A 13,350-nucleotide genomic window follows, 5' to 3' on the forward strand; every position below is an offset into this window, starting at 1 on the left:
CAAATGAGATAATGTACTGATAGTGCTTTTAAATCTGGATTTGCCCAATGGTATGCCATTACTGATTTGACTTCCCATGATTTAGATTGTTTTTCAGATTTTCAGGACAGATGAATTTAGTTTTATATATGCTCCAGTTTTTGACTATGGGAATAGAAACTAAATATGTTTTAGTGCAGTCAAATGCAAATCACAGATCAGAGCAGAGAGCCTTTTTCTTCTAAATTTAGTCATACTTCATTAATACATAGCATTGGTGACGGGGATGCCAATTTTAATTGAACCATATCCTTTGAAATACTGCACTTCAGAAGTTGGTATGGTGTGAACTGCCTGTGGCGGGGCTTAAATGTCTGGAAAAATCCAGTATGGTGTGTTGAGCACAGTGGGTGATGTTTTGGTGTGTTCTTTGGTGCAGTGGTTCAATGCACAGAGAGAGACGCAAGTTTCTGCGTTCGGCGCTCAAGGAGCTGGCGACTGTCCTCTCTGATCAGCCAGGCCTGCTGGGTCCCAAGGTAATGACTGTCCTTCTGCTTTGCATTTATCCAATTTTGCTTTTTTGGGGGAAATAAAACCCCCACACTTTGAGAGCAAACCTATTTGGGTTTTAAGGTTTCAGGGAGTTGTTGCCTCTTAGTGTGCACGAGGTGTCCAAATTTTGCACAGGTCTATAACCTTGAAACCACTTCTCTTTTTCAGGCACTTTTTGTGTTTATGGCTTTGTCCTTTGCTCGTGATGAAATTATTTGGCTGCTTCGTCATGCAGATAATATGCCAAAGAAGAGTGCAGATGATTTCATAGATAAGTATGTAACAATTTCTAGTGTGATACCCTATAAATATAAATATTTGTGGGAGCTTAACAGATGAAATGCGTTGGGAGGCACGGAAAAGAGGGTGATATGGAAAGGCTGGGACTGTTCAGCAAATCTTTACTAGGGCAGTCCAGAAACTGAAGTACATGGGTGAAAGTTGGTTTTCTCTAGAAAATGTTTTGATAAAGTAGAAGTATTTTACAGAAGTTAGTACTTTTTTTCTTTTGAAAAAGAAAAGAAAAAGAAACTTTATCATGTGACTTAGGTGTTAGTGATTTGCATTGAACAAATCAGTGTGGTGAGGGGACGGAAACGGTCGAAAAGCTTGATATGTAGAATGTCTCCTGTATTGTAGCAACACTGTCTTTTAAACCAGGTAAGATTTATTTCTATAATACAGCATTACTGTTCTCATGAACAGAAGATAAAAATGAGAAATGGGTTTAAGAGCTTTATGATATGGATAGGCAGAAGGGCACTAGTTATCTTTGAGGTGTTTTCAAGATTATGGAACACAGGATCGATGGGAAGTCTCTGTATTGACCACAGGCATTTAAGTAAGTGACAAGGACAAGGTTTATTCTCCAGCTGGAATAGGAAAAAGTCTTGAGGGTTCTTTACTGGACTAGGTGTTAGGGATGGACGTCCCACAGCCTCTCAGAAACATCCTGTGCAAGGATGGTTTTAAAAAACAAGCTCACCAAAACCAACCAACCAGAAAAGCAGTTACTACAATATTTTTTTTTCACATTTAACCACTTAATGAGAATTACTTTTTTTTCATATCGAGCATTATAGGAAGCCTTCTTAAAAAAATCTGTGAGTAGTTATACACACCTTGGAAATAACCTTGGGGGGACCCTGGTATCCACTGTTGAATGGATTTTACCTTGCAGAAAAAATGACCTCTGTAAACTGCTTGTACAATGTGAACAAAACTTCTCTTACAGAAATTGCCTGTTAGTAATAGTTTGAAAAGTGAGGTAGAGGAGGAAATTATCTTGGGAAGCATTTCACTGGTAGAAATAGTTTTTAATCTTTTTGGATGTTTTCTTATTGGTAAGCTTTTCCTCATCTTCCTGCCTAGACACATAGCTGAGCTGATATTCTACATGGAGGAGCTCAGAGCTCACGTGCGGAAATACGGGCCCGTGATGCAGAGGTACTATGTGCAGTATCTCTCTGGCTTTGATGCAGTGGTCTTGAATGAGCTTGTTCAGGTATGTCAGGGCTGTGGTTTTGGGTTCTCAAATGAAAACTTTGGAATGGGTTTTTACTCCAAAATGTGCTTAGCAAATGCATCCATGTTTGTGGATATTCATGAACTTTATGGAATAAATCACATTCAGGTACTGTTTAGTTTTGGGATACAGGGTTGTGCTTTTTGATTGTTAAATGAGTACTTGAAATGTTAATCAGTGATATATTTAGAGACAATGAAACGAGTACTGCCACGGAAGGAGCGTTGTAGCAACTTGCTTGAGATGGAAATAATCTTGAAATGACAGGCTCTCTGAGCTGTCGGTTTTCACCCTGATGCCCACTAGATGGAGCCCGAGTTTCGTGACTAGGTCAGGTACTCAGACTTGAGAAGCTTGTGCTAGAAGCTGCCTGGTTGTGTTCAAAAATTTGCCAGTTACCGTAAGTTCCCCACTTAGATACTCCGTTCATTTAAAGGAACTATTTAAACAGTTTAAATACCAGTTGCTGTCACTGTTTACATTATTACATGTGGTGGAATCCCTGGGTTTACTTTGAACATTTGAGGCTTTTCTGTTTTTAACTTACAAATTAACAGTTGGGGTTTTTTTGTGACAGAATAGAGTATTTTTTTGGTTTGTCATCAATTACAGGGAAATTATTTCTGAGATTTAACTTAAAAATGCTTTACAAATGGCACAAGTTTCCTGCATTTACATAGGATATTCCTTAGGATCAAACTGACATGGGGAAAAAAAAGCTTTGAATTTTGGTTTTAATTCATTTGTAGCAGGTATCAAGCACCTGATAGACAAATGATGGATAATTTGGATTTTTTTTCAGTTTGGAGCTTAATATGTCAGTCATAACTGGAATTAAGAGAAACTTCTGTATTTAACAGAAATATGATCTTATCAGGTGCTGAAACTGCCTTTTGTTGCGTGTTGTCAAGTTTGGAAACTTGATAGCCCATCTTTCAGGTGGTATCAATCAATGAAGTCAATGTTAGTAAAAAACTGTTGAGAGGAGGTTTTGTGGAAAGCAAAGTGATGCTGTTATGGGCTCTGTTGTGTCCTGCCATGGCCAGATTTTCTTTGTAGATGGATCAGGTACCTGTACAGTTCAGAACAGTGTTTGGTGTCCATTTTGTAAATGGCTACAGCCTAAAATTTGTGGGCACATAGACTGACAGATTGTTCAGTTTTAAGCAGATGTTGGTTTGGAAGCAAGCTTTTATGGATATCTGTCATCAAACAATGAATTAAAAATGGAAAGCTGCTAAATAGCACTATTTTGAATAGTCCATCGATTAAGTTACTGTGTGTAAATTATTGTACATTTCAGAGTACAGTTGATAAATTGAGCATAGGAATCGACATGGTTTCATGAACCATGTTTGAAATAACAATGACAACATTTGTTTCAGAATCTTTCAGTGTGCCCAGAGGATGAGTCCATCATCATGTCCTCTTTTGTAAACACAATGACTTCACTAAGTGTGAAACAAGGTAAGTTTAAATGAACTTGGGAAAATAGTAACAGAATGGTGGATTTCTCTGGGCAGCTTCATCGCTTGCTTTCATGCTATCAGTAGAAGCAGATAACTTGCATCAACTGAACTTGCTCACTTGTTTCTCTTTCATTATGGTATCTGCTTCTCCTTGTATGTCCCGTTTCCAGGGCAGCACTATGCAAAGAGAGCTGTTCAAGAATGCTATTGGGAAGTAATCCAACCTTTTAAATGAGAATGCATATTATGCATGTTTTCATCTAGATATTTCAATTAGTGTGGCTGTAATGGATTGAAATTCTTAGGTTAAAGCATGAGGTGCAGTGCCCATAGAATTCTTGAGTACTTTGGGGTTTTTTTTTAATAAGATCTGACATAGTATATCAGAATTTCAAGCTGTGTTCTTAAAAGCTTTATGTTGTGTGCTTTTTCCTGATGCAGTTGAAGATGGAGAGGTATTTGACTTCAGGGGGATGAGATTAGATTGGTTTAGATTGCAGGTAAGAAATTGTAAATACACGTGACACTTTATTAACTTCAAATCAGTGTTTAATGAATGAGTGCTCTTTTGGGTAACTCTCATACTGTAAGTGGATGACAGGCTATCTAAGGATAACCTGCTTTTAAAATAAAACAAATACTTAGATCATTTGTCTGCATGGATTTCTGTTTGCAAGTCATTCTTTGGGGTGATGACACTAGTTGGAAAATACGGTGTGTTGAGGATGAGCAGTTAGTTGGCAACTGTGCAGTGTGTGGGGTGTGATTCAGGCTGCCCAGCCAAAGGAAGGGAGAGACTGTTCAGAGGGAAAAGTGTGTTCCATGAGCTCCATTCCATACTTCGCAATAATAGTATCTTCCACTGACTTAAGAAAAGGGGAGGACCCTTTGCTCTGCAAATAAATTCTCTCAAGGTGAGATAGATGGGTTGTTTTTATATTTTCAAATATATTTGTATATAGTCAACACATTTGTTTTACAGTTTATCTGTGAAATGGTGTCGTGTTCAAATAACTTTTGGAGACTTGATTTGAAAGGCAGTTTGCTTTTCCTAAGTTACAGTGGAAAGATAAAATATCTCCACAGCCTTTAAGTATGCAGGTGTCCTATGCGTACCACAACCAGTATTTAACCTCTATATTGGACAATAATGATGGATTTTGTAAAAAAGCAGCTGTAGATTTAACACAAGTTTTCTTGTCTTTCCAGGCCTACACCAGTGTTTCTAAAGCTTCACTTGGTCTTGCAGACCATAGAGAACTAGGAAAAATGATGAACACAATCATTTTCCACACAAAAATGGTAGATTCTTTGGTAGAGATGTTGGTGGAAACCTCGGATCTTTCTATATTTTGGTATGTTACTAATTTGATTGTAGAAGCTTTTTATTCTTTTTTCTTGGGTTTGTCCTGGCAAGTGTAATTTTTAAATAGCAAATTTTATAGGATATACCAGTAGTAGATTCCATTAGAATTTCTGGTTTCCATGAGAATTAGTTGGATAAAGCTATTTCTGAAGATCTGTCAGAGAGGTCCTCCAAGTAGTCACGTAATTGATGTAACATGCAGATACTTCCTTAATACATGTCACAGAATCACAGAATCTTAGGGGTTGGGAGGGACCTCAAAAGACTATCTAGTCCAACCCCCCTGCTGCAGCAGGAGCACCTAGAGCACATCACACAGGAACGTGTCCAGACAGGTCTGAAAAGTCTCCAGAGAAGGAGATTCCGCAACCTCTCTGGGCAGCCTGTTCCAGTGCTCTGTCTCTCTCACAGTAAAGAAGTTTTTTCTGATGTTTACATGGAACCTCCTATGTTCCAGTTTGCACCCATTGCCTTGTCCTATCACTGGACATCACTGCCAAGAGCCTGGCTCTGTCCTCCTGGCACTCGCCCTTTACATATTTATAAATATTAATGGGGTGGGGTCTTCTCCAAGCTCAAGAGACCCAGCTCCCTTAGCCTTCATCATCTTTGTGGCTCTGCACTGGACTCTTTCAAGTGGTTCTCTGTCTTGCTTGAACTGAGGGACCCAGAACTGGACACAGTATTGCAGATGTGGCCTCACCAAGGCAGAGTAGAGGGGGAGGATTGCATTTGTGGAAAAAGTGCAAGTTTTAGCAGTGCCTTTGTGGCAAACATCAGAATAAAAATATGGTGGTAATACTATTAATAGAGATGCAAGTAAAATGCATAAGAAGGTAATTTGAAAACAAGCTTATTTGAGAGTATGATGCAGTTTTAGTTACTAAGTTGTAACTAGAAATCTGACATGAATAGCATGTTTGATTTGGATGAAATAGACTTTATTTGCAGCAGAATTAAATATGTATTGCATTTAAGTGCCTTTTTCTGATCAGTTTTTATAGTCGTGCTTTTGAGAAGATGTTTCAGCAGTGTTTGGAGCTTCCCTCTCAGTCAAGATACTCAATTGCATTCCCACTGCTTTGTACTCATTTTATGAGCTGCACCCATGAGCTATGCCCAGAAGAGGTAAGTTGATAGTTACTTTCATCTCCTGTTTAAAGTAGAAAAGATGTTTGTTATGGCAATACAAGGTTTGAGGGAGGAGAGAGAGAGAAAAAGGGAGGTCAAACACAAACATACCTTCTTATGTGATTCTCCACCAATAGATCTCAAAATGCTTTTCTCAAGTATTATCTTTGCTTTAGAGAGAGATTAAGCTGAGGTACAAAGTGTAGATGACTTTTCTGGGGTCATGCAGGCTGAGGTGCTAATAAATCCTGTGTACCTTTAAAACTCACAAGCAACAGTCTTTCCTGTGCTTCATAATCTTGCAGTTAGAAAAAGGAAATGGGGAGTTGGGAGTTCTAGGGCTTTTTATATAAAGTGTTTCTTTAGTAAGATTTTAAAAATCAAGTCTTAAATGATAGACAGCATGATGCAAGCATTTGCTTTGGTCAGACGTGAGTAATGGAGACCCTCTTTGATTAGAATTAGAAAATAAAAAATGTACAATGTTGCTTAAAGAAATGGACCCTTTGTTAAAGAAAGTAGCTTGGTTCTAAGGACATGGCTTTTTTGTTTTAATGAAACATCCTTTAGTACATTTCCTGTATATCCATTGACTTTGGAATTACTTAGAGGGTTAACCAATTTTGTGCAGTGCTCATGAAAAGTGTCTTTTAATTCTTAGCAGTGCTCATCTGGAACAGTTAGCTGAATAAGATCTTTTGAAATATGCATGATGTGGATTTCTATTTACATTACATGACAAACGTGACATCTTCTTCCGCTAAGCTTCATCTCAGTTTATGTCTCTACAATAATTTTCCCTGTATACTTTGCTTTAAATTGCTGCAAACTCTTATTTATATAGATAACCACTAAAAACTTAGCAGGGAAGCTTTCCTTCAGGACAAGAGATGTCTTTCAGAACAATTACAGTAACAGTAAGGAATTGGTAGCCGAAGTCCACTGGACGCCAGTTACTCTGAATTCAGCTGCAGCAAGCACATTTTGCCACAGCCTGCAGAAGTTGGAATTCAGTATCTGAGTTGTATGAATTGGGAGCTGTTATCATTTTGGAAAAACCAAATTTGTTGCACTGTGTATAATGTGTGGTAGTGTGGCTTTTGGAAAGTAAACTTCAGTGGGGAAAGAAGGGTTTCATTGAGACAGAGGGCTGTGCTTGTGCAGATCCAGCGACAAAGGAACTGAATCAAAAAACTAATGCAGCAGAGCTTCACTATTGACTCTTTCAGTGGTGTGAAGACACTGTGCTTTACAGCTTGACCTGCATGATTTTGTCCACTTAGATCTGATACTGACACAAACTAATGAATTGGAGATTCACAGAAACCTTGAGTATTGGACAATTTTTGAAGTAGATTCATGCGAAAATTGAAAGTAAAAACCTATTTCTAAAATAATTTTGCTTCTTCTACAGAAAATGTTCTGCAAAATTTAGAAAGCAAAATATTTTAAATTATAATAATACACCATTTTGATTTTGGCCATTTTCTGCCTCAGGTTGCTTCCGAAACAAAAAATCATCCTGGAGCTGAGACTACTAAGGGCTAAAGAATTCTTTGTTTCTCGTATCCCTCTTATGTGATTTAGTGGACCATTAACTGCAGTACAGCAGTTGTTTTCTGAATCCTGTAGGACTAACAGGGAACTGTTTTCCCCTTTAACAGAGACATCATATTGGAGATCGTAGCCTGTCCTTGTGTAACATGTTCCTGGATGAAATGGCCAAGCAGGCGCGCAATCTGATCACCGACATCTGCACGGAGCAGTGTACGCTGAGTGATCAGGTCAGCATGGCTGTGTCTAGTTTCATTCTCCTTGGAGAGTTGCTAGGTTATTCAACTTGCTCAATTATTGTCTATTTCCTGATGAGTTTTTTCCCCCCCTCTTTTGGGGGTGTTTTCTCTTTATAAAATGGAAGGTGGTTTGAGGAAAGCTTTACATTAGAATGGTATAGTTGATCGTCAAAAGTAAGGTTAACTTGTATCTCATGGCTGCTAAGAAGTTGGGTTTTAATTTGGAGGGCTTTTTTTTTTTTCTTCTCCTAGTTGCTGCCAAAGCATTGTGCCAAAACCATCAGTCAAGCAGTGAACAAAAAGTCAAAAAAACAGACTGGAAAGAAAGGAGAACCTGAAAGGGAGAAACCGGGAGTAGAAAGCATGAGGAAAAACAGATTGGTTGTGACCAAGTAAGCTGCTTCTGTTCCTTTAACCTAGGATCCCGAGTCAAAATATGTTTTACGTACTGAATGCTTGCTTAATTTATCTGAGTAGGCTTAATTGACTGTAAATATGACAACTGTTTCTGAGCATGTGATGCTTCTGTAGCTTTGTATAGAGACTGAGGTCTCTTATGTAGAGATGTAGGAATTAATTTCCTCAGCTTGTTTCTGTCCCTTAGCAGAACAGATTCCTGTGCTGTAGTTAGGCTTCCTGTGTATCTTAAATGTTGTGGGAGCCCAAGGAGTCCATGACATCTTTAATTTTGCCTGCCTTAATGCTCTTAACTAGGAAAAGCAAAGGCTGGGCTGGAATTTCTTGCTGCCAAGAGGCTGTTTGCTGCCATCAGCTGCTGGGATGAAGTTGGAGCTCCCGTTGAAAATCAAAAGCACCAGTTGATAAACAACAGCACATGAAAGAGATGGCAAGAGAGATGAATAAATTAAGTTTTGGATATAAGAGATTATAGGGGAGGAAAAGGTAGAAGATAATTCTAAGGGAAGATCAGAGGACGAGATGGTAAGATAGTAAGAGGAGGAAGGGAAGCTTAAAAAAAGGAAACAATTAAATGCTTAGTGTTGTGTCTGGAAGTGGCTAAGCAGGCTACTGGAAAGGAAGTGGTTTTGCTACAGTTGCAACAACCAAACATCAGTGAAGTGTAAAGATTTTTCTAATCCTCAGGGTAAGAACTTACTTGTAGGTGAAGATTTCCTCCCCAGATGTTTTTAGGTTTTTAGTACTGGCTAATAGCAAACAACTTGTGTTGCTCAACTTAGTAAGGAACGAGCTTTGACAGGCTGTTCTTTTTGAGGGGAAGGAAGAATTACATGTAGGTATAAAAAGATTTATATCTCCTGCATCGCTGCGTGTGATGCAGATCAGTATGCAGTTGAAGAAAGTCGTCTTAGCCAAAATACTGTCTTTAGGTGAGCTGGAAGAGAGTCTCAAAGCAGAACATAATATTGAAAGGAAGAGTTAGAGCTGTATCTGCTCTTTAGGTGTCATCCATAATGTATGTGCTTTCCATGAAAAGTAATTACATTACATTTAATATTTTCCTTGATTTCTTGTTGACTGTTCTTAAAGCCTGGACAAACTGCACACTGCACTTTCTGAGCTCTGCTTCTCCATCAATTACGTACCAAACATGGTGGTTTGGGAACACACGTTTACCCCGAGAGAATATTTAACATCTCACCTGGAAATCCGTTTTACCAAGTAAGAAATACTGTGAGGATAGAGGTATTCATACGCAAGATAAGTCTTTGTTGTGACATAGGAATTATTTTGTACTTATGGAAAAGTAGTTTTTGAAAAGAGGGATTGTGAAACTCAAGACCTATTCTGACTGATAAGACAGTTAAGTTACACATACACAATTGTTAGTTCCTACTTAAAAATGCAATATATTAGAAATCAACATGACTTAGACAATAGCCTGTTTCTGCTTTCCTAGTACTGTGTATTTTGTAGGAGCTGGTGAAGCCTGTTCTTAGGCATTTATAGAGACAATCTTCCTACCATTGTTTTGCACAGCACTGGATTGTTACAAGTGTTTGAGGTTCTGGCTTGCTGAAAGGGAGGTCTGAAAATCAGAACTGAAGACCAGACAAAGCCATCTGGGAGGAGATTTTAATAACTTCTTAAAAAGTGTTGCCAATAGATATTCTTGTCAGTTCCTAACTTTATCTTGCCGTCGTTGCTTTCAGAAATAGGCAAATGGCAACTTCTGAAGAGGTCTTCGTATTAAAACAGTCAGCTGTCCTAGTTGTTTTTCATGCCAAGGATTACTAGTGAAAATACTACTTTTTACCTGCTTACAAGAGAGGCATTAGCTGCTGAAAGCAGAGCTTATGATAACCTTCTGGAAAAGTTATTTAAAACAGCTGAAATGTACTTTTTTAAAAGCATGCTTTAAAAAGCTGTCTGTATTGCAAAATAGATGAGATCTTCCTAGATAACTTAGTGGTTTTTTAATACTGTAATCTGGGGCTGAAAGAAGAGCTAAAATGGTATGTGTCTAGCAAAAAATTATACCCTCCAATACAGTAGGCATAGTTAATATCACAAAATAACCAGGTGCAAAGCAACTTAAGTTTTGAATGTTTTGAATTCATACCTAATGATAGCTCTGATTTTTTTTTACAGATAGTTCAAACTAAAAATCTGATAGCCACTTTGAACAAAGCCTTCTTGACTTAGTTGATAGGCTTTGAACACTTATGTACATCACTGCTCTTATATTACCCAGAAGTTTTGCATTTTAAGGCTTTAATTTATTTACCCAAGTATTTGTAATATAAATCTTCCACGTTGTGGATTGCCCTTATATATGAGTGGGAGAAAAGTTTTATTTAAAAAATGCTCAGTGAGTATTTGTACAGTTTCATGAAGTTTGTCTTGGAACCATGAGTAAAGTTGTCTTTGGCATCTAGAACTGTTTTTTTGAAGCACAGGTGCAGTATATGCATTTATTAGAGCTTTAGACTTGCAGACTGGAGAAGTCATCAGGTAGAAACTTTTCCATGTAATTTCTATAACTGCATGTTTGTCTAATTTTACTGGAAAAATGCCATTTGTTTCCAAATATTTTGTTTCTGAAAGGTCAATTGTTGGAATGACCATGTATAATCAAGCAACACAGGAGATTGCAAAGCCTTCAGAGCTGTTAACCAGTGTAAGAGCCTACATGACAGTCCTGCAATCAATAGAAAATTATGTACAGATTGACATTACACGAGTGTTTAACAATGTTCTGCTTCAGCAAACCCAGCATTTAGATAGTCATGGGGAGCCAACCATTACCAGTCTGTACACAAACTGGTAAGTAATTGCATGGATGCTTGTGACAAGTTTTTTTTATATTATTTTGATTTAACTAAATATCTGGAATTAGAGAAGTGAAATTTTTTGCACTTTGGCTTGACAAGTTTACATCTCCCAACACCTGTTAGAAGCACTTTCAGGGTGGACTGTTGTGAAATGCACTTGTTAAAGGGGGCAGTTGTAGATTAAGATGGAGATACTAGTTAAAATTTGAAACCAAAACTTGTGTCCTTGTCACACAAGTACACTTAATATGTGTAGAGTATCTATGAACTTTTCATACTTTTTCATTTTATCTAGTCTTTTCACCTGAAACTTTTTCCCATTCTGATAAGGTACTTGGAAACCTTGCTACGACAAGTCAGCAATGGTCACATAGCCTATTTTCCAGCCATGAAAGCATTTGTGAATTTGCCTACAGAAAATGAATTGACATTTAATGCTGAGGAATACTCTGACATATCAGGTAAACTTTGATGTTTCTACTGAATATTTGTGAGGGACAGTTGTTGCATGCTTGAGTAACTGGAATGAATAATTGCAACTCTTAGAGCAGGCTGTTACAGACAGCATTTGTGAACCTGCACTATATTTTAAGTACTTGATATTCATGCTGCCTCTGTGTCTTTGAGAGACCTTTCTTTCTGGTTTTGGTCAAAGTAGGGTTGTTGCATTTAAGCTATGGAGATAGAAGTATGATGTGTTGGTGAGTGCTGCTTCACTTCTATTACAGTACAAGTTCTCCTATATAAAATTATACTTTGTGGCAAAATATTTTTGCAATTGAAACATTGCTAAAAACATGATGGGCATCAAATAACTGCTGAAGGAATGTCTGAAGTAGAGTTTGTTTTATTTCTCAGAAATGAGAGCCCTCTCTGAACTCCTGGGACCGTATGGCATGAAGTTCCTCAGTGAAAGTCTGATGTGGCACATTTCCTCACAGGTTGCTGAGCTGAAGGTAACCTTGGGAAACTGATGGGTGGGAAGGCGGGTCGTTTTGTTTAAGCTTCCTTTGGGACATTTAATAGCTGTGCTTCTGCATGCCCTCTTTTGGAAATGGCTGCATCAAACATACTGATAAAGCTATGAATTCTACTCTTTTATAGTGCCTTTGCAGGTGAAGAATGTGGGATACACATGCACTATAATAGGCTGGACTTCATGCAGGCTCTGTTGATTTTGATGTTAGATACCCTAAGTGAGGAGTCAGGTCTCTGTTTTGTCAGCAGTGGGATGAGAAATGCTTTATAAGATCTTCAGGTGCTTGCAAAGCACTTCATTCTGTTGAGTCTCAAAACTTAACATGGTAATCTCAAATGTATCTTGGTCATCTATAAGGACTTAATTTACCATGTATGCTAGCATCTGTAGTTGAGTTCACATGGATGGGAGGCTTCAGGTCTTTGTTACTTGTCCTCATTTTTAGACACATCTTTCTCTCTGGCCGGACAGTATAAACATCTGTATTCTCATAAACATGATACAGCAACACAAACAATAAAGATGGTGCCATGAAAAAAAATGGGAAATATGGGCACATCAAGAAAGCTAGCTGCATGTATATTCAAAACAGCCAACAATCACAGAGGAAGCACTTGGTGCCTATGTAATTAACTGTTTCTGGAAATAGATTTTAATGAAACTAGTAGTATGTACTTCTTTCCCAGGAGTAGTCATACTGTTACAGTTTCACTAATTGTCATATATTTGCTTTTCATTACTTACTCTTTGAGTGTCATTTCCAAATTTAATTCCAAGCTGTTACATCTCACAAACTTCAATTTATTTAACCAGTAGTTACAGTAAGGAGTTTTTAGTAACTATTCACTCATGGCATGTTTTTAAAAATGCATATGAATACCTAGAAGATGTAAAACTTGAATTTTTCTCTTGAACAGCAGTTTATTCCTATTAACATGCCAGGCCTTGAAAAGAGTGTGTTTTTAATATATTGCATGCTAGAGTTCCCAAGATCTTGCTCTATCTGCAAATGTTGTGAGCTTCAGTGCTGCAGAGTTGCTAACCTGTGATGCCTTAAAAGATTTGAAGCCTTTTATTCAGGGTCACAGCTTCAGGTGAGGGGCTGCTCATGTGTTCCAAGCCTGAAGGTGAGGGGCTGCTCCTGTGTTCCAAGCTGCCACAAAAGCATTCAGCAGCCCTGACCTGAGCAACCAACCAGCCAGGGTAATGGATCCCTTATGCCCAGTCCAGTTTTTGAGTTGTAAGATGAGACTTTCCAGGTGAGAACGCTGTGGTTTTTTTAAAGTTAAATTGTTTTAAAGT

At 38.0% G+C, this 13,350-nt stretch overlaps 1 protein-coding gene across 4 annotated transcripts in view; it reads left to right on the plus strand.

Annotated features, from left to right (window-relative positions):
- The window catches only part of NCKAP1 (NCK associated protein 1), a 58,162-nt gene that overhangs the window by 27,755 nt on the left and 17,057 nt on the right, over nt 1-13,350 (plus strand). For all 4 annotated transcript variants that reach the window (XM_051624206.1, XM_051624207.1, XM_051624208.1 and 1 more), the window contains 13 exons: nt 419-515; nt 700-806; nt 1,903-2,035; nt 3,442-3,523; nt 3,967-4,025; nt 4,735-4,880; nt 5,887-6,019; nt 7,687-7,806; nt 8,068-8,207; nt 9,325-9,456; nt 10,843-11,061; nt 11,400-11,530; nt 11,928-12,025. In XM_051624206.1, the coding sequence (XP_051480166.1) occupies nt 419-515; nt 700-806; nt 1,903-2,035; nt 3,442-3,523; nt 3,967-4,025; nt 4,735-4,880; nt 5,887-6,019; nt 7,687-7,806; nt 8,068-8,207; nt 9,325-9,456; nt 10,843-11,061; nt 11,400-11,530; nt 11,928-12,025 (1,597 nt within the window). The remainder of the gene's footprint in view (nt 1-418; nt 516-699; nt 807-1,902; nt 2,036-3,441; nt 3,524-3,966; nt 4,026-4,734; nt 4,881-5,886; nt 6,020-7,686; nt 7,807-8,067; nt 8,208-9,324; nt 9,457-10,842; nt 11,062-11,399; nt 11,531-11,927; nt 12,026-13,350) is intronic.

This window comes from Apus apus, chromosome 6 (genome assembly GCF_020740795.1).
Source record: "Apus apus isolate bApuApu2 chromosome 6, bApuApu2.pri.cur, whole genome shotgun sequence".
NCBI lineage: Eukaryota > Metazoa > Chordata > Aves > Apodiformes > Apodidae > Apus > Apus apus.